At 31.8% G+C, this 22,309-nt stretch overlaps 1 protein-coding gene across 1 annotated transcript; it reads left to right on the plus strand.

Moving 5' to 3' along the window:
• The first annotated feature begins 3,225 nt into the window (after nt 1–3,225).
• Nucleotides 3,226–4,897, plus strand: LOC149537912 (uncharacterized). Its single transcript, XM_089802273.1, has 3 exons — nt 3,226–3,420; nt 4,291–4,355; nt 4,510–4,897. Exons 1-3 carry the CDS (start codon nt 3,327–3,329, stop codon nt 4,639–4,641), a joined length of 291 nt encoding a protein of 96 aa, XP_089658399.1. The 5' UTR covers nt 3,226–3,326; the 3' UTR covers nt 4,642–4,897.
• Nucleotides 4,898–22,309: the final 17,412 nt, after the last annotated feature.

Genomic DNA, 22,309 nt, shown 5'->3' on the forward strand with positions numbered 1-22,309 from the left:
CAACTTGGAGGATGCCAAGCATGAAGATGATGAGATTGGACGTGGCAAACTAACCCACTCCAAAACTAAGAAGAAATAGAAGAAAGACTTGTAGATTGACTAGAAAGATATCAAACAGGTCATAGAGAAGATAAAAAAACATTCAACAAGAGCTAAACGACAAGGTGGAAGAATTAGCCTAGCTTCATCCACCTTACTATAGTCTCCTTTTGTTTTTTTTTTTGTAGTTAGGGTATTCATATTTTAGTGTTGCTAGTTTTAGTGTTTGCTTTTGCTAGGTTCTACTGGTTGTGGTTGTGGGTGTGTCCACTGGCTAGAACACGCTAGAACACTGCTTCATTTTGGGACTTTTATTTTTATATCTTTTTGTTTAACAATTGGGATTTTGGGTCCCTTGTAAAAAAACCTATTTCAGCCTTAATTAAAAACTATTGGATGTTAATCTCCACTATTACAATAATAACCAAAGAGTTATATTAAACAACATATGAAGTTTCTTAAGTTAAAAGAAGCCATTAACTTTACCAAAGGCAAGAAGCCAATAGAGACCTTAAGAAGCTAATTTTTGTCCCTCATTAATAAATCTACATGTCTACTTGAACTTAAGTATGACAATTTTTGAACCTATTACATATATATTGATGGTATTAACAAAATTTAAGTGGTTGTAATGTAGGAGTATTGTTTAAGTGGGTATTAGCCACACTTTGTAACGAATTATTTTCACAATTTCTCATATAACCTAAGATCTATAGGTGCACTACTCATAATCTTCTCCTACTTATAACATATTTTAATAATTTTTAATTATTTAATTATTCTAAATTTTAATATTTTATTTATTATAATATTTAAATATCTAAAAAATATAATATTTACCATTTTTTTCTAGATAGTTCAATAAATTTAATTATTTATATTTTCAAATATTAATTAAATATTTCAAAGAATTATATAATTAAAAATTTATCTTTAAATAATTCTAAATATAAATTTAAAAAAGGAAAGATTATCTTTCATTCTTTTAAATTATTTTTAGAAGCAACTTATCTTCTTTTATCATTTCAAAATAGAAAGTAAAGTGTGTATATTCATATCCACTTAAAAATCTCAAACTTTCCATTATCCTCTTCTATTCTAGATTCTTCTTATCTTCACTTCTTCATCTTCAACATCAATCATCTATATAATTACCTCTTCTTACTATCTTCTAAGTCTAATCAACCCAATTGAATAAGCTATAGAGGTTACTACTTGTCCTTTATTCAAGCCACAACTAATGATTGGATATAATCTTCTATTTTGAATAACTTCTCTATTTGTTGTTTGTTCTCTGTATTAAATGGGTATTAGTTACACTTAGAAATATTTTTCTTCTTCTTTACAATTTCTCATATAACCTAAGGTTTATAGCTGATCTTGACAATGGTCCCCTACTTATAAATATTATAATAATTTTTAATTATTTCAAATTTTAATTTGTTCATTTACTATAATATTTAACTATTTTAGAAATATACTATTTATAACTTTGTTCTTGACAATTAAATAAATTTAATAATTTCTATTTTAATTAATTAATTAAATGTTTTAAAAAATTAGTTAATTAATTTTTTTTTTAAAAAATAAAGAGGGGTAAACACTTTGACCTGGAGCTATGAACTAGTGAGGCCACAAATGGGGGACCTCATCCCCATGAGATTTGAACCTTGATGGCAAGGATAACAACACAACAACTTAACCATCACAACATGCCACTATTGGCAATTAGTTAACTAAATTATTTCTATTTTTATTTATTAATTAAATATTTTGAAGAATTATTTAATAAAAAAATTATCTTAAAAAATTCTAAATATGAATTTAAAAAAATGATTATCTTTCTTTCTTTTTATTTTTTTTTTAGAAAATCATAACTCCAACAACTTATCTTTCATTCATCATTTCAAAATAGAAACTTAAGTGAGCACATTCATTTACACTTAAAAATCTCAAACTTTACATTCATTTACACTAAAAAATTCTCAAACTTTCCATTATCCTCATCTATTCTAGATTTTTCTTATCCTCATCTCTTCATCTTCAACATCAATCATCTATATATTCATCTCTTCTTACTATCTTATCTAAGCTTAATCAACCCAATTGAATAAGCTAGAGGTTATTACTTGTGCTTTATTCCTAAAGAAGCAATAGAGCTTAGGAGGGTTGAATGTAATTCTCTTTTTTGAGTTACTTCTATGTTTTGAGTTACTTCTACGTGATTTTGGAAGTAAACATTTGTGTTTTATTTGTGTTGTTTTGTCTTGTATTATATGATTTTGGAAGTAAATGTTTATGTTGTTTATCTAGTTGAATCTATTAGATTGAGAATGAAATTCTAATTTAACATTATGTATGATTGATGTTTCTTATAAGGAATCTATTATAACTAGTGTAAGTGTGATTTGAAATGTGAACAACTAAACATAAATAGTATAAACCTAAAACTTTGTATATCAAATCTAGCCAAATTGAAATGTTTTTATTGAACCCATTACAATTCAAGTCAAATTGAATTGAAAACTCTCACATCATAAATCAGCATATTCTATAAATTAAATACTCCCAAGTACTTATTTCTTAACCAAAACCTTATTTGAACTTTTAGAGTCTAAAGAATAAGAATCTCAAAAAGGCCCACAATAAGAAGCTTAAAAACCTCTTTTGCACGCAACACAAAAGTGTGGACATTCAAACCTCCAACCTAGCTAGAAGAAATCATTAAAAAAGAGGATCCTACACCAACATACCTAGTTTTGAAGATGTGAAAAAGATAGTTAGCTTCTTTTGCGAGTCAAACAAGTTATACAATTGATTCAAGAATTCAAGCAATGACTTTTTGCAGTCATGAGGTACAATGGGCCAGCCCACCATTGTAGGATCTCTATTTACACAATGTTATCCGTCTGCAGAGAGTTCATCTTCCCCATACAACTCACATTTCAACGTCGCCATTAAAGGCACAACGTGAAAGCCAACAACACCAATTAATTAAAAATAATAATATAAGGTGTGTACACGTTACAGTCCATTTGTCAACCTGTTTTAATAATTGCAGGCGTACACTAATCTCGGGGGCCATCCACTGACCCTTTCCTTAATTTACCCACTTCACATTAAATAATCTGCTTTGATATTTCCTCCAGTTTTCTATTTATACACGACTGCTCTGATAATTGCAGAATTCTATCTAGATGATATGAATGATATTGTATTAGGGTTTTGTCAGAAGTGCTTCATTTCCTCAAGGGAAAATCCTCACTGTGTTTTTTGTGGACTAGAAAATGGCTGGAGTTTTATGGAGGAGATGTTTTTTAGTTTTTTGTTTGGCACTTCTCATGACAAGCACTTCAATGGCTGCCACTGGATTTCAATCAGGTCTGCATTATTTGAAATTTCTATACGTACTCTTTTATCATTGCTTGATGGTTGTATAGAAATATATATTAGTCAGCAAGAGTTCTCAATGCTTCGAAAGATTTATTGAGTGTTTTAGATTTTAATTTTGTGTCTTTTTAACAATATTTTATATACTACTTTTTAGGTTTTTATTCTGCATGTTTTTTTTTATGAGTAGCTTTATGTTTGTCAGTTCATCATTTTGATGATTTCGAATTTGGGTTTCCACTTTCTATTCGTTTTTAGGTTTTCACTTTCTATGTTTTTGTGACAATAGCTTATGTTTAAAATTGGTATGTTTTTCGGTTTTAGGTTTCCACTTTGTAGGTTTTTGCATCAATAGTTTTATGTTTTAACTTGGTATGTTTTTCAGTTAATCATTTTGATCATTTGATTTTAGGTTTATATATTCTATTCGTTTTTAGGTTTTCACTTTCTATGTTTTGCATCAATAGTTTTTTGTTTTAAATTGGTATGTTTTTCAGTTGACATTTTGATCCACTTTCTATGTTTTTGTATCAATATCTTTATGTTTTAACTTGGTATGTTTTTCAGTTAACATTTAGGTCATATCGTTTTAGATTTTAGTTTTGTATCCTTTCTCAACCAATGTTCTGTATCGTTTTACTTTAGGTTTTAGATTTTAGCTTTGTATATATTTCAATCGCCATTTTGTAATTTTCCTTTCTTCAGTTTTCATCAGCGTTTCTTATGACCGTACTTTCCTTGGAAATAGATCATTGAGTAGCACCATTCAAAATATTGGTTAAAACATATACACAATTAATGCTAAAATTTATATAATATATGTCAATATCTAATTCGATTCAATGTTGTCTGTGAATATAGTTAATGAGAATGCTGAGAAAATATCAGAGATGAAGTCACAGGGACAAAATACTATAAACCAGAATGTAAGAAGGATAAATATTTTTTCCAATATTTTTATTAGGGTTTTGCATGCAATGTACAGTTTGTTACATATATTCTCATTTTTTTTTTACAAATGGGTATTCTCATGTTTACTCATGTTTATTAATGCAATGGGTATTTTCTTATATACTGCAGGAATTAATATTTGAAAGTAAAAATGAAGAAGAGACAGTGTGTGAAGATATGAATGAAGAAGAGTGTTTAATTCGGCGCACACTCTCAGCACATACAGATTATATATATACACAGCATGGTGGCAGCCCATAGAAACTATTTCCCTGTTCATTGCACGAGCTAATTTTTTTTTTTTGGGTTTTCGGGTTCATATTACAGATTAGTGTATTCTTAAATCTTTTGTGTAAAAACTATGCGGCTGCTGTTTGTAATAAGCTTTTATGTAGACAAATGAAATACAGAGAAATATAAGTGCATTTGAATCAGTGGAGGAATTTCATTCACATTTAAAGTTGATAATAATATTCACATGGTAACCTGGTGGGAAGGAAATTATATTCTATGATCATTTTCATTTGTTGTTGGGCTGTGTACTTTAATTGGAAGAGTTCATCTCGAACGGCTTCCTGAACTTTTAATGTGACGCTTGATGACTTAAAGTGTATTATAATCCAGACATAATTTTCCACTGGTAATCTACCCAAATGTACGTTTATTCAGTTTTAGTTGTTTTCAACATATTCTTCACGTTTTTATTTTTGTTTAAAAAAACAGCATTCTTCAAAATATAGAAGTATGTTTTTGATAATAAAGTAATTAAAAATAGGGACCTATTAGAAGCTTGATTAAGAGCACTTTCACACTCTTATCTTAATATAAAAAACAAACAAATCTCTCTTATTTGAACAAGTTCGTCATAACCATTACATATCAACTATCAATAATTAGTTATTATTTTAAAAAATAGAGTTTAGAGAATAATCATACCAATTAAATCTATCTATAGCATGCAAGCTATACAAGGCCATTTAATTAAATCTATCTATAGCATGCAAGCTATACAAGGCCATTTCAGAATAGTAAGACCACTTCAAATTAGAATTTATATAAAAGTCATATTTAATCTTAATACAATTTTCCATTAACTTTTCATATAATTTTTATTGGTCTATAACTTATGTGGTATAATAATTTTTTTTCTAAAATAATGAAAACATTGTTATATAGATTTGTGTTATTGTAATGTTTTCACAATCAACGAATTTGTATCATTTAATTAAATCTTTAATCTTTTTCACCAATTGTCTTATAATCTTTCAACAAACTTATACCATCCAATAAATCTTATGTAAAAATAAAAAATTGTACAAAAGATTTAATTACCAACCTTTTTTCTTCAATATTCAAACATAGACAATAATTGCTATTTAATTGTTCAGCAACATCACCTCAAGTTTCATGGGAGGGAACTATGCTACAAATTTCACTGAAGATTTTTTAAATTACTCAAAGTGAAAATCGATTATTTATAGACTATTTCACAAGAAAATTGTTTCACATGTATTGTTACCCATTACGTTCTACCGATCCTTTCAAAGTGGGTGGGTAATAGAACTTAGAAAAGTCAACATTTTCATTGTCGGGGGACAGATCACTTGATTTTATGGTAATGCATGGATTGATGGTAAGGCATTTCTTGGAAAACATAAAATATGGTCCCAAGTGCAGCTTACGTGCGGTTGGATCTTTGTATAATATGATCTGAAATGGACAACATAGAATACAAAGTACGAGGAGATAGGCAAACTCATAAATAGGCAGCTTGGATCCCTATAAAGAGGAAGATGACAAATATACAAGAAAGTCCATATATCAAATGGGTACGAATAAGAAATTTGGTTCAGGAATCACAATGTCTCTAATGTCAATTAGCACACTTTCCCAATTTAAGGATTGTGAAAGATCAAATTAGGGGAAGCAGCCTATTATAGTTAAATTTATTTCAATGAGTTTTCAAATTGTCTCTACATGTAGCACATGTAGCACTTTATATGTAGTATAGTCATGTAGGATTTGCTAAGTTAAGGGTTAAAAGTGGTCATTTCAAAGTCATCTAATGTCTATTTATAAATGCCTTAAAAACTCATTGGTAGTATATATGAACAAATGTCCTAATAGTAGTTATGGACAAATGTCCACACAGTGGTGCACAAATGGTTCAATCATTAATTCAAAAAAAAAAAAAAAATGATGGGTTGTTATATGTGAAACTTACTAGTAGACATTTAGTTATCATTTTTTTGGTCCTCTAAGAGTAGTAATTAGAGGTTAAGTGTACTTAGAGTGTATAGCTATTAGAACATGCTCGAATATGTTAAACTTATCAATGGACATTTAGTTTTCATTTTTTTCAAAAAGTAGCAATTGGAGGTCAAGTGCATGGCTATTGGAACACACTTAGCTACTAGTGCTCTCTTCCCCCACCTTGAGTGCCAAGTATTGGTAGGACTAACAAGTAATCAAAATAATTGGAATAAAATTGTGGTCATTTGAGCTCAATAAGGGGGAAAAATATTAATCAAACTTGAGAGAAATATATCTTAGAAAATCTATACATAAAACATTTTTATGAAATGACTATAACTTGTTCTAGTCCCAATTTCCCTCCAATTTATAGCTTCCAATTCAGGGGTGGGAAACTAGAATCCCCTCCCGTCAACTCCCCTTTGGAATAGTAGGGTTGGGGCTCTCTTGATTAATTAGTCAATTGATAAGCCCTCTCTTGTAATGGTATCAACTTTGCTAGCCCTTAAAATAGTAGGAGGTCATTTGAAGGCAAGCTCTCAAGGGGGTAAGGGGGGCAAGGCTCCCTTATTCTAGATATAACATGTCTTACCCATTCTAGTTGTTTGGAATAGGAGGTTATTTGAAGGTACGCTCTCAAGGGGGGTAAGAGGGGGGGTAAATGCACCAAGTTGTGATGCCAAAAGGGGGGTATAAGTGGACACCTTTTTCTTTTCTGAAATTAGCAATTTCTGAACTTCAACAAGAATTTGAAGATAGTTATGCTAAAATTTTTAAGCTATGACAAAAAAAAAAGTAGTAGTCCTTTGAATCTAGTTTCTAAACTACTACTTTTTTTTCAAAATGGTTTATTTTTAGGTCCTCAAAAAAGAGGAACACAGAAAGTGGTACTTTTTATTTAGAAAAAACATAACACAGTACAAAGTGTGGCCCCTCTAAAATTTTAACTTTTTTTGAAATTCTTTAATCACTCTAGTCAAAAGTTACATAACACTATGTAGTTTATCCCATAATTTTTGGGTAAGTTTTGTATGCACCCTAAAATGGTCGCCTAGACTATGGGCCCTCATTATTCAATTTATCAATTTATCAATTTTCTAAATCAATGGTTTGCAATATATTATTAAATCAATTTAAATCAATTTTCTTGATCAAATTTGATTATTTATTTTTCTAAGGTTGATCATTTTATCCCAAGTCTTGTTTAATTAAAAGAAAATCAATCTTTTAATTAAATAAAATTAGTCTCCATTTAATTAAAAGAAAACCTCTCTTATAATTAAATAATCATCCACATTTAATTAATTAAGAGAAAAACTTCTCTTTTAATTTAATTAAATATTTTCTATTTAATTAAAAGAACTTGCTCCCTTTTGATTAAATAAATCCCACGTGAAAAAGGAAATGAAATAAATGAAAATTAAATAAATTCCTTTTTCCTACCCTCCTTTAATTCTTCTCCTCTTTTCTCATTTGTGAAATTTTGTCTCACATGGATCAAACTCTATTATCCCATATTGGTTGTGAGAAGCCTCTCACCTCCACATTTTTCTTTATAAGGGAGAGCCCTCTCCTCATTTTTGAGATCCATTCTTATTCTATTGTTATACTACAAGTTTGAACATCCATTATTATGCTATTATTATGCTGCAGATTTGGAGAGCAATTTTTGGAGAAATTTGGACATTAAAGCTTTTTGTGGAGAACTTCTATCTTCTTGTCTTCTTCTCTCATGCATACATAGCTTCCATCATGATGATCCATCCTTGCATTTGCATATTAGCTTAGATCTTGCATTGATATATTAGATCTTATTTTCGTAGATTAGGTTTCTTTTCTTGCATTGCTTTGCATTGTCATCATTTAGATTAGTTTGCATTTTCATTTGCATACATATTTTGATCCTTGAATCTCTTGTTTCATGGCGTACTTGCATGCGCACAAAACTAGGTCAAACTAAGGGCCTCCATTACAAACCCTTGCACTCCATGAATAGAGAGATATGAGCCACTATTTGAGACCTCATTCTTGAGAAATCTTGGATATAATGACTCACAGAAGTGTGCCCACATTTTAGGCATACATTTTTGGCGCCTACTGTGGGGGCAACCCACCTTTACTTGCTAGTTTTGGACATTTTTAGATCTAACCCCTTTGTGCAGATTTGTTTGGAGACAAAAAAAACCCTAGATCTGAAAGATTTGATCATATCTCCCAAATGGTTAGGTATTTTGATCTAATTTTTTTTACAAGTTGGCGACATATCAAAAAAGCTTCAGTACAATTTTTAGATTTTTCTAAGTTATTTTCAATTTTTTATAAATTTTCTTTATTTTTAATGAGAAAGTATTTTAAGGAGCAAATTAGCAATTTTTTTTTGGAAAAGTCTACATTTTTGGAAAGCTCTCTAAATTCAAAATAGAGTTGGTTCTTTGTGTTTTGATTTTAGAGATCATATTAGGGCTCAATAATTCAATTTGCAAAAACTAGTTTGTTTTGACAAAATGGCTCCCTAAGGCACAAATGAAAAGATATTTTCAAAATTTAATCATATTTGAAAAGCTCTCTAATTTTTGATAGGGATCACATTTTTGCATTTAGGGTTTTGAATCTGAATTCATATTATATAGGTCCAATCTTTATGAATAGGTCAAAAATCAATTAAAAAGGGGCATTTAATAAATAGCTTGTATTTAATTTTTACAATAGATCAATGCATGATGTGAGCTTTTGTTTGGGTTATTTGCTAATTATTATCATTTTTAAAAATTAAATTTTCAGATCTAACCTTAGTTTTGCATAAGTTGAATCTATATTGCATATCTTGTGTTTGCTTGTTTTGCTTGTTGCTTTGTTCATTGTGAGTGAGTGTTCAAGCATAAATGAAAAGTACAATAGAGAAAATACATGTTGCAAGGATTACTAGGTATTTTGTTGGATCTCTATAACATTTGAATTTTTAAGTAAAATAAACTCTCTCATGTCTTTGGCTTGAGTGCTTTTACATGCTTTCATAGATTCACACTTCATTTGGTGCTCTAAAATTGGATTTAGATTTTCTTTCACACATCTATATTTCACATAGTAATTAGGCCCTATGAACACTATTTGGGAGATCTTGAGAGATTGAGCTTCATTCACTTGCTTTAAATGCGAAGCTTCTCTTGATAACAGATCACCTTGTAGGTAGGGAAGGATATTTGTTATTATCTCAGTATTATGCTTCGATTTGTCCTCAACATCCATTAGTCTTTTCTCTTTTGTGATTGGTGATGTTTTTTGTTAGATTTTCCAAATAATTGGTGAGGTGATTTCAAATTAGCATGTCAAAGATTTTTTTGCTATGTTTGGGTAAGGTGAAGAGGCTAGAGGAGTATGCTTTGTTCCCTTTTAGGCACATTAGAAACTTAGAAACCTAGAATCCAAACCAAATCCCCATGTGGTACAACTTTGTGAGTCTTTTTTGATTAGAGAGGGTTAAACCATAGTGAACATTCACTTTATTGGGTCAACCACATGGATAGTACCTCAAGCAGTAATAGCCATTTTTGATGTGGTAGTAGCAACTGCTATATAAATGTCCTTGTGGGGGAAATCCTCATGGGTGTAGTCTTTTTTTGGGCTGTCAGATCTTCGTAGTATCTTCAATTGATTAAATTTTTAGAATATGTCAAAACCCTAGTGCGTTGGGATTGGATTTCACCCACTCTAGGTTGCAAAAGCTACAGAGTTGAACATTACTAAGAACCATAGTGCTACCAAATTTTTTTTTCTAGGACTATGTGCATGATTGGAAAATTTTTTGAGAACATACATAGTAGTGGTTCTAGGGATTAGATTGATACTACGACACTATTCTTGTTCATGTGCAAGGTTGCTTTGTCCCTTGCTCATTGTTTGAAGACATTTTCTTAAAATCTCTAATTGTTGTCTTGTGTGCCTGATTCATGATTAAAAATATATTGATACACCTAGTTGGATATTTAAAACAAACAAATTTTGAGTTCCCAAGTCAAGACTTTACGATCAAATTTCTTTGTTGTCCTATTATTTACAATTGCCCTAGGTTGATCCAGTTCAAATTAGGCTATTTACTCCATTGTTAGAAGCTTGTTTGCACCTTGAGTTATTGTGATTTGACCTCTTGAATTAGTAATAATTGATTTCACAAGAGATCTTGTTTGAAGTTGGTGAGTTAGAGACTGTCCTTTTTGAGAAAGATATACCTTAGATTCTTTTATATTACACTTGGAAAGTCTTAGTAATCTCTTGTCTATCCACTTTCATCAAAATTCAATTTTAATTAATTAAAATTTGGGTAAATCATCCTCCTAGTCCATATGTGCTAGGGTATTCACCCAAAGTTGTGGGCACCTTTATGGAAGTGTTGGTTTACACTTATTGCAATATTTTATCTTATCATCTCTTTCTTGGACAAGTGAGTTCTTTTACTACCCTAGTTTGGTACCAACGTTTCTTAGAGTTATCCTATCGACTAGTACCTTTTCTTTCATGTTGGTTACAAGTGCTATTATATGTTGTTCAACACTCAAATGAACTTAAATTGTATCAAATTTTTCAAAATGACTCTTGGTCTTCTTTCTTCTTCATCGTCCATGTCTTTCTAATCTCCCATTTCCATTCTTTCTCTTCTTCATGTCTTCTTGATTTTGTTCCTCCTATTATCATATAGTCTACCTTCTTCTATTCATCCTTTCTCTTATTCCATGCTTGATTCTTCTTCTTCTAGAACCATGGATCCTGAATATCTTGTTAGGGATCCTAATTTGAGCTTAGATGAACTTGACCTCTTTTTTGAATTTAAAAAGTGTTGTTACTACAATAGATATATGGATGCTAACCTTGTGGCAAAATTGATTGAAAAAGGGAAGATATTAAATGTTCTTGCTAGGATCGTACACAAGATCATATCACAATATCCTTCTTCCAAGTATTCCTTATCTTCCAAGTCTTATCATGATTCTTCTAAATACCATTCAGATTCTTCATCTTCTAAGTCTTATCAGAATTCTTCTAAATATTGTTCAGATTCTTCATCTTCTAAGACTTATCATGATTCTTCTAAATATCATTCAAATTCTTCATCTTCTAAGTCTTATCATGATTCTTCTAAACATCATTCGCATTCTTTATCTTCTATGTCTTATCATGATTCTTCTAAATATCATTCACATTCTTCATATTCCAAGTCTTACCATGATTCTTCTAAATATCATTCATTTAGGTCTTCACGTAACTCTTCTTCATGATATCATTCTTCTTCTATTTCTACCAAGAGTCTTATTCCTCTTATTGAGATATACCATAATGAAAAACATTAAAAGTCTTGCGATATGCCTATCTATAATGAATATAGTGACAATGATTATGATGATGATGACTATTATATTCCTACAATTCCTAAAATTCCTCCTAGTCCTATGCTTGTGCGTAAAGGGGATGAGTCCTGGATAGATATTGATGGTAATCTAAATGACTCAAATTTTTAAAATAACATTGAAAATTTTTATAAACAATACCTAAATGATAAATCTACATTTTTTAAGTAAGAGAAAGCATTTTTTTGCACTGAAATAAAACATCATTGGCATAAGAGTTCCTCTTCTAAGAACCCTCATAATAAAAAATAAATATTACACTCTTGAGAAAGATCATGTTAATGTTGAGCCTTTGTCTTCTGATGCTTCCCTTCCATCTTCTACTTCCTCCACTATCCATACATCTCCTAAAGATTTTGAGTCTCTCAAATATTCTACCAATCCTTCATCTAACAAAGATCCTAATACTTTTCATGCGGTTCCCTATAGTTATCCTCAAAGGTTACCTCTTAAAGAAGCTCAAGCTAACCTTCACTGGCTGCAAATACTTTTCATAATGCTAAACCTAAAGAGCCTAAGCCTTCATGTGTTATAATGCCTACTTCAACTAGTCCTTCATCATCTATTCCAAAATCTTCCATACAATTCCAACATGCTTTATTTTCCTTAGGAGTGACTTCATGTCGAGAGGACTCCAAAAATGATAAAGAAAAGAATATAAAGAAAGATCAAGATCAAGAACCCTCCATGTCATCCAATTATTTTCATGATGTCTCTGGTTGATTTCATTGTTCTTTTGATCCTCTATGACCTTCCCCATTCATTCCACCATGTCTTAAGTCTTCTCCTAAGCAAGATCAAGCTACTACTAACATTATTGACCTTATTGACAATCAAAATGACCTTAACATAGTTGTGCCTTCCAAAGATGATACTTCCATTAAGGTTATTAAAAATAGTGTTGTTACTTCCAACATTGAGCCTATTTTCTACACTTATGCTATCCAAAGATCCTTGTCAAGATTAAAGTCTTCCATCTTCTTGTTCTACCACTCCATGTTTCCTTCCACTTTCTACTCTTCCTAAGTCTTGTCAAGCTTCAAGTACTCCTATCAAAGAAGTTATTCCTATTCAAGATGTTTATGATCCTATTGAAAATCCTAATGCTCACTATAAAGATGTTGATGTCCTTGATTGCCACATAGATGTTGATGAACTTATTGATTACCCTTTTGCATCTTCCACATCCATCCTTGGACCTCCCCCACCGATACTAAATGCTTCACATCTTCCTTCCATCTTGGGTCCTTATGTCCCTTTACATTCCCCTCCTAACTCTCTTAATTCATCATCCATCTTGGGTCCTAACATCCCTCCCCCTCTTATCTTTCCTCAAGATCAACGTAGATGCATATCCTTGAATCCTTTTCATCCACTCACTCACCTAAAACAATCATATCATCCTTCTTCTTCCACAAGTCCCAAGTCTTTTAGAAGTAACCGAAATGTTCAATACAAGAAAAAGAAGCAATTCAAGAATCCATATAAAAATGAAGACCACCATGTCTCCTCTAATTGACATGGGGGCATAAAATCAAAAGATATATTTAAGAAAAAAATTATAAAACAAGTACAGGTTCCAAAATCCATCATTGAAGATATTATCTCTAAATCATCAAAAAGAAATGAAAAGAGGCCTATGGCTATATGGATTCCAAAGTCTCTATTGAGAAATTCTAATGTTGAACAACAATTGAAGTTGACATTCAAGCTTCCAAAGAATTCCACTTCATCTTCTTTCGAAAGAATTCTTCCATTCCATGTGCCTAAACCACAACCTCTTCTATTCATTCACCATATTCCTTCACATATTCATTCATTCATGTTTTCTCCATCCTCTCACCACCCTTCAAGATGTGTGTTGACATTGATCTTGCCTTCATTTCCATCTTCCAATGTCACTCGCTTTTCATAAAGCCATACCCTCCATTTTTGTCTTCCATCTTCTTTTCCCTATTAGCATCTTTGAGCATATCATTTCAGCTCCTTTGCATATCATGGTTTAAAATTTCAAGTAGAATGATCTAAAAAGCTTGATTTCTTCCAAAAAATTCAAAAAATTTTGAAAAAAAAGAAAGAGAAAATGATTTTTTTTGAAAAATGTGCCTTGGTGAAAACCTAGTAATCAGGCACCTTGGTAGCAAAAGTAAAGAGAAATAAATTGATCCTATGGTGAAAACCACTCCCTTGTGGCGCTTTGGATAAGTACCATGATGAAAACTTGAAAATTAGGCATCATGCATAGTTCTTCTACATCTTTCATCCATTTCATCTTCTCTCTTTGATCTTGACAATGTTGACCTATACACAAACATTTGGCTATCTTGTGAGCTATCTTATGATGATCTTGTTTTCATTCCTTTCATGTTTTTTTTTTCCTATTCATTCTAGTCTTTCACTATCCTTTTCCCATTTATCTCTTTGGTTTTTATCTAATAAAAAATAGTAAAATGCAATGCTATGAAGCCTCTTGACATGTCTAATCCTTTGGATTGCGTCTTTCCCACTTTTACATTATGCTTTTATGAATTATCTTATGCTAACCTTTCATTTCTTGTCCAAATGTGCTTTACATGACAATTTCTCCCTAGCTTGGGTATTGTTGAGGAGTTTTCCCTTGAGGATTTCTTCTCTTTATTCTCCTTCACTCTCTTGTCTTTCATTTCTTCCACCAGCTTGCTAATCACTCTTATCCTCCACCTTGCCAGACATTGGGACTGCACGATGTGATCCTACTTGAGAGTTTGGGCATTGTTTCTATCTAGGGGCATTGTATATCTTTGTACATATTTATTGATCCTAAAAAAATACAAAAAAAAAAAAATTTCAAAAAACCAAAAAACATGATATATTTCAAAAATCCAAAAAAATGATATATTGTGAAAATTATAAAAATTGAAAAATGTCCTAAAAAATGATCTTAGTGACAACCTAGTAATAGGAACTTTGATGTATCTCCAAATAAAATTATATATTCCAAAAATACAAAAAAAATTCAAAAATTCAAAAATTAAAAAGAAAAAGAAAAAGTACCTTTGTGAAAACCTGGAAACAGGTGCCATGGTAGCAAAAATACAAAAAGATTATAAAAAGTCCTAAATTTTTAAAATAAAAAAAATCCAAGTGGTGAAAACCTAGAAATGAGTTCTACTTGAGGCCTTTGCACCCCTGTTTCTTAGTGCGTGTCCTCAACACTTAGCCTTTCTCCTTCATGCCTTGTCCTTGTTGCCTTGGTTTGGAATTTGCCTTTATCTAGGGGGCATAACTGTGTTAGCTTTGGTCTCTTGGCTGTGTTAGTCTTTAGGACACCTTGCAACTAGTGTTTTTAAACACTATTCCAATTGTATTTTTCAATACAACCCCTGACATCAAGTGTTTTTCAACACTTATCAGTTTGGTCTTACCTAGTTTTGTGATGTGATCTCCTCTTTTTGCAAGCATTTGATCCTTATCCTCAGAACTCAGTATCAGATAACACACTTAAATTTAAAAAAAAACACTTAATGCTTGACTTATGTCATGAACTTTTCTTTGTGTGCTGACTGTTATTGATTTTCATTGAGTGTCCTTGTCTGATAAGTTTCTCTGAGATGCATAGCTAGAGGACTTGGGGCATGGGGCATATTTTTATTTGTTTTCTACTTGTGGGTTTGGTCTTGAAACTCTAGAGTGTCTCTTTTTGTCCCCTTGAAAGACTTAGGAGATTTGAGGCATCATCCTTGATTTTTTTTTGCACAATCATTCTTATGGTCATCCTGGCATCTATTCCTTGATGTAAGCATGGTTTTTCTATATTTAATTGGGTAAGCTAACATCGAATTTAGCTTGACCTTTATGTCTTTTATGCTTATGTTAGAATCTTTCCACATTCTGATCTGATATAAATCATATTCATATTTTCATAGTTGCGCTTGTGACTAGTGATGATTTTGTGATTTTTTGATGTCTATTAATAATGGCCCAATGATGAAAATAAGTTCTTTTACATTCTCTAATGAATGATGAACACAAAATCCTATGTTACAGTTGCTCTTTTGCAAGTACACCTTTGCATTTTCATGTAGTTTACATTATTAGATTTCATGTTAGTTTACATTTTTAGGCTACATTATGAGTTTGAGAGGGTTTTCCTTTCATCTTTCTTGTGGACTTATAATCAACTGTGGTCATATTTTGATCTTCATTTCCTTATCTTCTTTCACAATCTCAATCGAAATTTCTATCTTAAATAGTTGACTGATTTTGGAGCATTCTATTTGTTATGAAAAATTTTCTTTTCTTCTTTCTGTTTCTTTTCATCTGTTCCAAACTTCTATATTTCATTTTCTTTTAACCCACTTCTTTTCTTGTAATTCAACTTTGGGGCATCATATTTCATGCTTGATGATCTACCTTGGTTCTATGATTCTTATATCTTTCATCTTACATCAAGAACTTTATCTTTTGTTTTATCTGATCAAATTTATCATTTTGTTATTTCTCCTCTATCTCATTTCAATTTCAATCAGGAGGGGGCAGTACCTATCAACTTCAATCCTTGATTTAGTTTTATCAACTTTATCCTCCACTTTTTAAAGTCAAAATTTATTTGTATTCATTTTCCTAATGTGTGCCCAAATTGACCACACATCTGAGTTGTTTTGTGATCCCAAATCGATCTCACACTTCAATTTCTTTCTTTGACTACACATGTTCCCAAATTGATCACACATTAGTCAAAGAGGGGAAAATGTATGCACCCTAAAATGATCACCTAGACTATGGGCCCCCACTATTCAATTTATCAATTTATCAATTTTCTGAATCAATGGTTTGCAATATTTTATTAAATCAATTTAAATCAATTTCCTTGATCAAATTTGATTATTTATTTTTCTAAGGTTGATCATTTTATCCTAAGTCTTGTTTAATTAAAATAAAATCTTCCTTTTAATTAAATAAAATTAGTCCCCATTTAATTAAAAGAAAACCTCTCTTTCAATTAAATAATTTATCCACATTTAATTAATTAAGAGAAAAACCTCTCTTTTAATTTAATTAAATATTTCCTATTTAATTAAAAGAACTTGATCCCTTTTAATTAAATAAATCCCATGTGAAAAAGAAAATGAAATAAATAAAAATTAAATAAATTCATTTTTCCTTCCCTAATTTAATTCTTCTCCTCTTTTCTTATTGGTGAAATTTTGTCTCACATGGATAAAACTCTATTATCCCATATTGGTTGTGAGAAGCCTCTCACCTCCACATTTTTCTTTATAAGGGAGAGCCCTCTCCTCATTTTTGAGATCCATCATTATTCTATTGTTATGTTGTAGATTTGAACATCCATTATTATGCTATTGTAATGCTACAAGTTTGGAGAGTGATTTTTGGAGAAGTTTGAACATTAAATCTTTTTGTGGAGAACTTCTTGTTGGCATTATATTGTATTTGTCATTAGTGACAACACATATTCGATTCTAAATGATTACCGAGTTCATCACTCAGTCTACAATGTATACTGATCATTCAATAGTTATGTTGTAGATTTATCACTTAAGTAGTTCATACCGAGCATTCCTAAAGCTACAATGTTCACCGAGCTTCACAATGTCTACCTAGTCATTAGTTTGTGTGATGGAAGTATAGTGTTTATCGAGTGAAAGCAAGGTAAATGAAGGATTCAATTTTTATCGAGTGATACTATATCTACCAAGTCTCCAATGGTTACCAAGTTCCAAGCTACATTGTGTGATTAGTATGGACTGAGCTTCTACTTCTACCGAGTGCATGAAAATGTCAAGTAATGCACTGGATGCCAAGTATTAGAAGGTTACCAAGTCAGCTTGAAGAACTTGAGTTTTCTACTATTTGGCCAACTTAGTAATATTTTGTTCACTTGTGTTTTGGCTGACCTTGCAATTATAATTATTGGAATGGTATATATGTAATGTATTATATCATTTACAAGATATGATGTTTTAAGGAATGGACATGTAATAAAAGCAAATCAGCAGCAAAGCAGAGTATTCAACAAGATCTACAAGTAGTAGTAAAGACTCATCAGTCACGAGAGGTGATCTATACTTCAAGGATCTAATTAGCAATCAAGTTGTAAGTAGATCCACTATTTCATCCTATTAGGTGAATCAATTTTGTAAATTATTTAACAAAGTAGACTTAACAGTCTTTGTATAAATCTTCTAACACAATGCATACTTGATTGTATGTTTGTAAATCCTCTAACAAGGTGGATCTAGCAGCCCAAATTGGTCTTAACAAGGCAGATCATCAGAAGTGATCAATGTAAGCCCTAATAAGCTAACTTCATACTGCAGTAACAAAGTTTTGTGGGTATCATTGCCACCCCAGTTTTACTTTCTATTTAGAAGGTAACTGGGTCACCAAAATTCTATGTTCATGTGTTATAAATGTTTATCTTTCTCATGCATATAGTGAATTAGATGAATGAATGATGAATGGATCAAGTATTGAATTGATTTAAAGTTTTTGAGGTTACTGATTCACCCCTCCCCTCTCAATAACCTAGTTAGTCTTGATTATTTCCAACAATTGGTACCAAAGGATTGTGGTTCTCGGGACAAAGTTTGACAACTTGAGAAAAGATCTAAAGGAAAAATAGAGATATTCAGACTTGACAAAGCAATTGAAAATGAAAAGCTAGATCTAGAAATGGCCATGGCTCAACTCAAAGAAGCAAAGTAGCATCGTTCTCAATCCCCGAAGAGAAGGAAAGAACTTGCAAGACAAATGAATGACCATTAGTATGTTGAAGAAAATATTGAAGACCTTTTACCATCAAGCAACTCAAATGAAGAAAATGAGACAATCAAGGAACTCCTAGCAAAGAATGGCTCTCTATGGGAAGAAGTAAGAAAAAATAAAAAAGAACAAGAACTCCAATCAATCAGGCTATGTGAAATCTTGGAACAAAGAAAAAAATCTAAAAATGAGACAAATGAAAGGATCAATGAAAATCAAAGTCTTATCAATCAACTATCCAATACAAATGAAGAAATCATGAATCTAAGATTTGAAAATGAAAGCCTAAGGATTGATTTAATCACTGAAAGATAAATCAATAAAAGATTGGAAAATGACCTAAATACTGAAAATAAAATCATTGAGAGAATGATGAAGTCTCAAGAAGATATGAATCAATTAAACCAAAAAAATGAGGAGAATCTTCATAGACAAAAGGGTAAAGCATGACTTGGATATAAAGAAGAAGGTGAATCTTCAAAACAATGTGCTCAAAGGAATCAAAAACTTACTTGTAATCACTATGGTAAGTTAGGTCATACATCAAAAAAATGTTGGAGCAATGGAAAAACAAAATTCAATGGAAAATGATACAATTGCAATCAACATGGTCACAAAGCTAATGAATGCAAGGATAAACCAAAATTTGAAGGTAAATGTCACAAATGCAAGAAGCATGGTCCCAAGGCATTCCAATGCAGATCAAATCATTCAATCTAGCTGAACAACTTGTTAAGGAAATCTTTGGATGGGATTACAATACTTGGTGTAGATGTCATTATTGTGGAGAATATGGACACATTGGCAAAGACTACTCAAGGCATCACTTGAGAAAAAGAGATACAATAGTAAGATGTTATACATGCACTAAACTCGCTCATATAGCCAAGAATTGCATGAATATAGCAAGAATTGAAGATAAAAAGAAAGCTAAAGCTGATAACATTCAGAAATAGATGAGAAAAAATGGATTCCTAAATCTACCAAGCAGAATAGTTCAAATAATGGTCACATCACTCAAGAAATAGGTGACTCCACCGTTTCCAATTAGATTCATAAAAGAGGATCTGGAACTGTATCATCAAGCTATATCTGGAGCAGTTCCAAATGAAAGAAAGCAAAAGATCCAATCAGTATTTTAGATACAAAGGGTCACAAGAAATTAGGTCATACCGAGCAAGGTTAGTCATAGACACAACCGAGCTAGGTCGGGAGTAACAAAAGTTTTGTTCGATCACTGAGTTGCAATCTTCTACTAAGCAAGTGAATGAATGATAGCCTATCAAGCACTATGTCATCTCAACTACTTTTGTACTGAGCATTAATAAAAAAATTTTTGTCAAAAAGGTAGAATTTGATTTCATTCTTCACTGTGATTTTAGAGCTAAGAGATTTTCAGGTGCACTCAAGCAAATTCCAAGCAATTTTAGGTGATTTTCTAGTGAAGGATTTGTTCAAATTTTTTTTATCTTTTACCGAGCATCAATGGCATCTAGGAGTAGCAATAGCACCAAGGAAAAAATAAGTTTAGAAATGCTAATTAAAGGTGTGGAGTGGAAGGCGCCAAATTTCAAGCTAGTTCCAGCAATTGCAGAATCACTCAACCCCAATGAAGCTCAATCGCAAACTCCACCAAAGGTACTTCTTATCAACAATATTTGTACTCATTTCAAATGTTCTATTCAAGAGATTGAAAACCCAAAAATGGACAATGCCCTAGGAGAAATGAGTGTTGATGGCTCTTTGAAACTCGAGCATAAGCATCTAGAGACCAAAGGATTAACCCATATCTCGCATATGCCAAGAAGTTTCCAAATTAAGTGGATTAGGTACATCCTCAGTCATGCGCACAATGGTCAACTATGGTTAGAGCAGCCAGTATTAATCACCAAGAAGATGATTCATAGGATTACTGGTCTCCCCATTCTAAGTAAAGCAAAAACTACCAAAACCCTGGGTCGGGACAAACTTCAGAAGAAAACCCTAGCTGAATGGGATGATAGAGGTTTGAAGGTTAGCACTATTTCTAATGTTGAATTAAGGTTTGGGATTCACATCATTGCTCACAAGATTTATAGCTCAAGTCATTTGAATAGTGTGCCCTGTGAGGTTATGGATTTGGCATTCAAAGTTGTGAAGAAAAAATTGGAATTTGATTTGTCAGAATTATTGTTAATACAACTAAACAAGAATGTGGACAGCATGAGGACTTCAAAGAACAACCCTTGCAAATTTGGTTCTTTTTTGACATGCCTTTTCTTCTATGTACAAAAATTCTTTCCATCCAAAGGAACTATTGTGTGGAGAAAAGATATTCCTATTCTATATCAAATAAATGAGTTTGTAGCTAAAATGGATGTAAACTTTGATAGCACCATGGATAATTATTTTGAAGATTTCAAGGAAAGGATGAATAATAGGTTTATGCTTTATGGTTGATTGTGATAAAGTATACATTTAGGTAATCAGGCCTCGAGTTGCATGAGTGAAACCTCTTCCTTATGAGGTGAATATTGATGAAACCAAGGATATTATTGAAGCACTGGTGAATGAGCTAGTAGATCTAAAGAAACTAATTTTTGGAACATATGATGAGGCAAAGGCCAGAATTGAGCTTGAAATCAAACTTCCTCAAGCAATTAATAAAGTCAAGAGAAAGGTTGCCAAGTTAAAAACTACTACCGAGCCCCTAATGATTACTGAAGGAAATGGTGAGGATGAAGAAGAGGAGTAGGAACTAGAAGATATAGAGGAAGAATCAGAGAAGGAGGCAGAGCCAGTCAAAAAGAAGGGCAAGGTAATCATTACCAAGCCACCTAAAGCCTCCACAGTTGTTTTCAAAAGGAAAGAAAAAGGTAAGAAAAAAGGTGAAGTAATATTCAACAAGCCCTAGCTGACCTTCCAAGAAAGATTAAAATAAATGGAAGAGGGAGTTAGCATCACAAATTTGAAGGCATTGAAATTTGAAACAAGGACTGATGCAGAGAAAATGCAGATTGAGGAACGAGTACTTAACAAGATGGGAAAATGGAAATACTCCCCAGATTAGCTTGCCCCTCAAATCTCCAAAGAGCTGTTGGTGAGATTACAACCAAGGTGGGAGTCAGCCACCCAAATGGCCAAGGACATATATGAGCAATCCTTGAAGGATCTTCTACCAAGTCTTACTAAAGCAGAAATAAAGGTAGCAATGAAGGACAATGAAGGTAAAATGATGATTAGATTTTACACATGTTTGATTTTAATTAAGGACATTGAGCATGTTGTAAGAGTGCAACAAACATGTGGAAGAACATCTATCATCTACAAAAGCCCAATAATGATCCTGTAAAAATCAAAGATGATAATGATGACGGTGATAATGATGAAGGAGATAATGCTCCATGTGCCACTTTTGATGTTAAGGACCCTAATGCACTAAAGGATGATGATGAAGCTGAAGAGGAAGACAAGGATGAAGAAGATCCAATAAAAATTGCAATATAAGTTATTGCATCCCTTCCTCACTCTCC

The sequence above is a fragment of the Cupressus sempervirens genome, chromosome 9 (genome assembly GCF_028749045.1).
Source record: "Cupressus sempervirens isolate cs-2001-9-10 chromosome 9, ASM2874904v1, whole genome shotgun sequence".
NCBI classification, from domain to species: domain Eukaryota; kingdom Viridiplantae; phylum Streptophyta; class Pinopsida; order Cupressales; family Cupressaceae; genus Cupressus; species Cupressus sempervirens.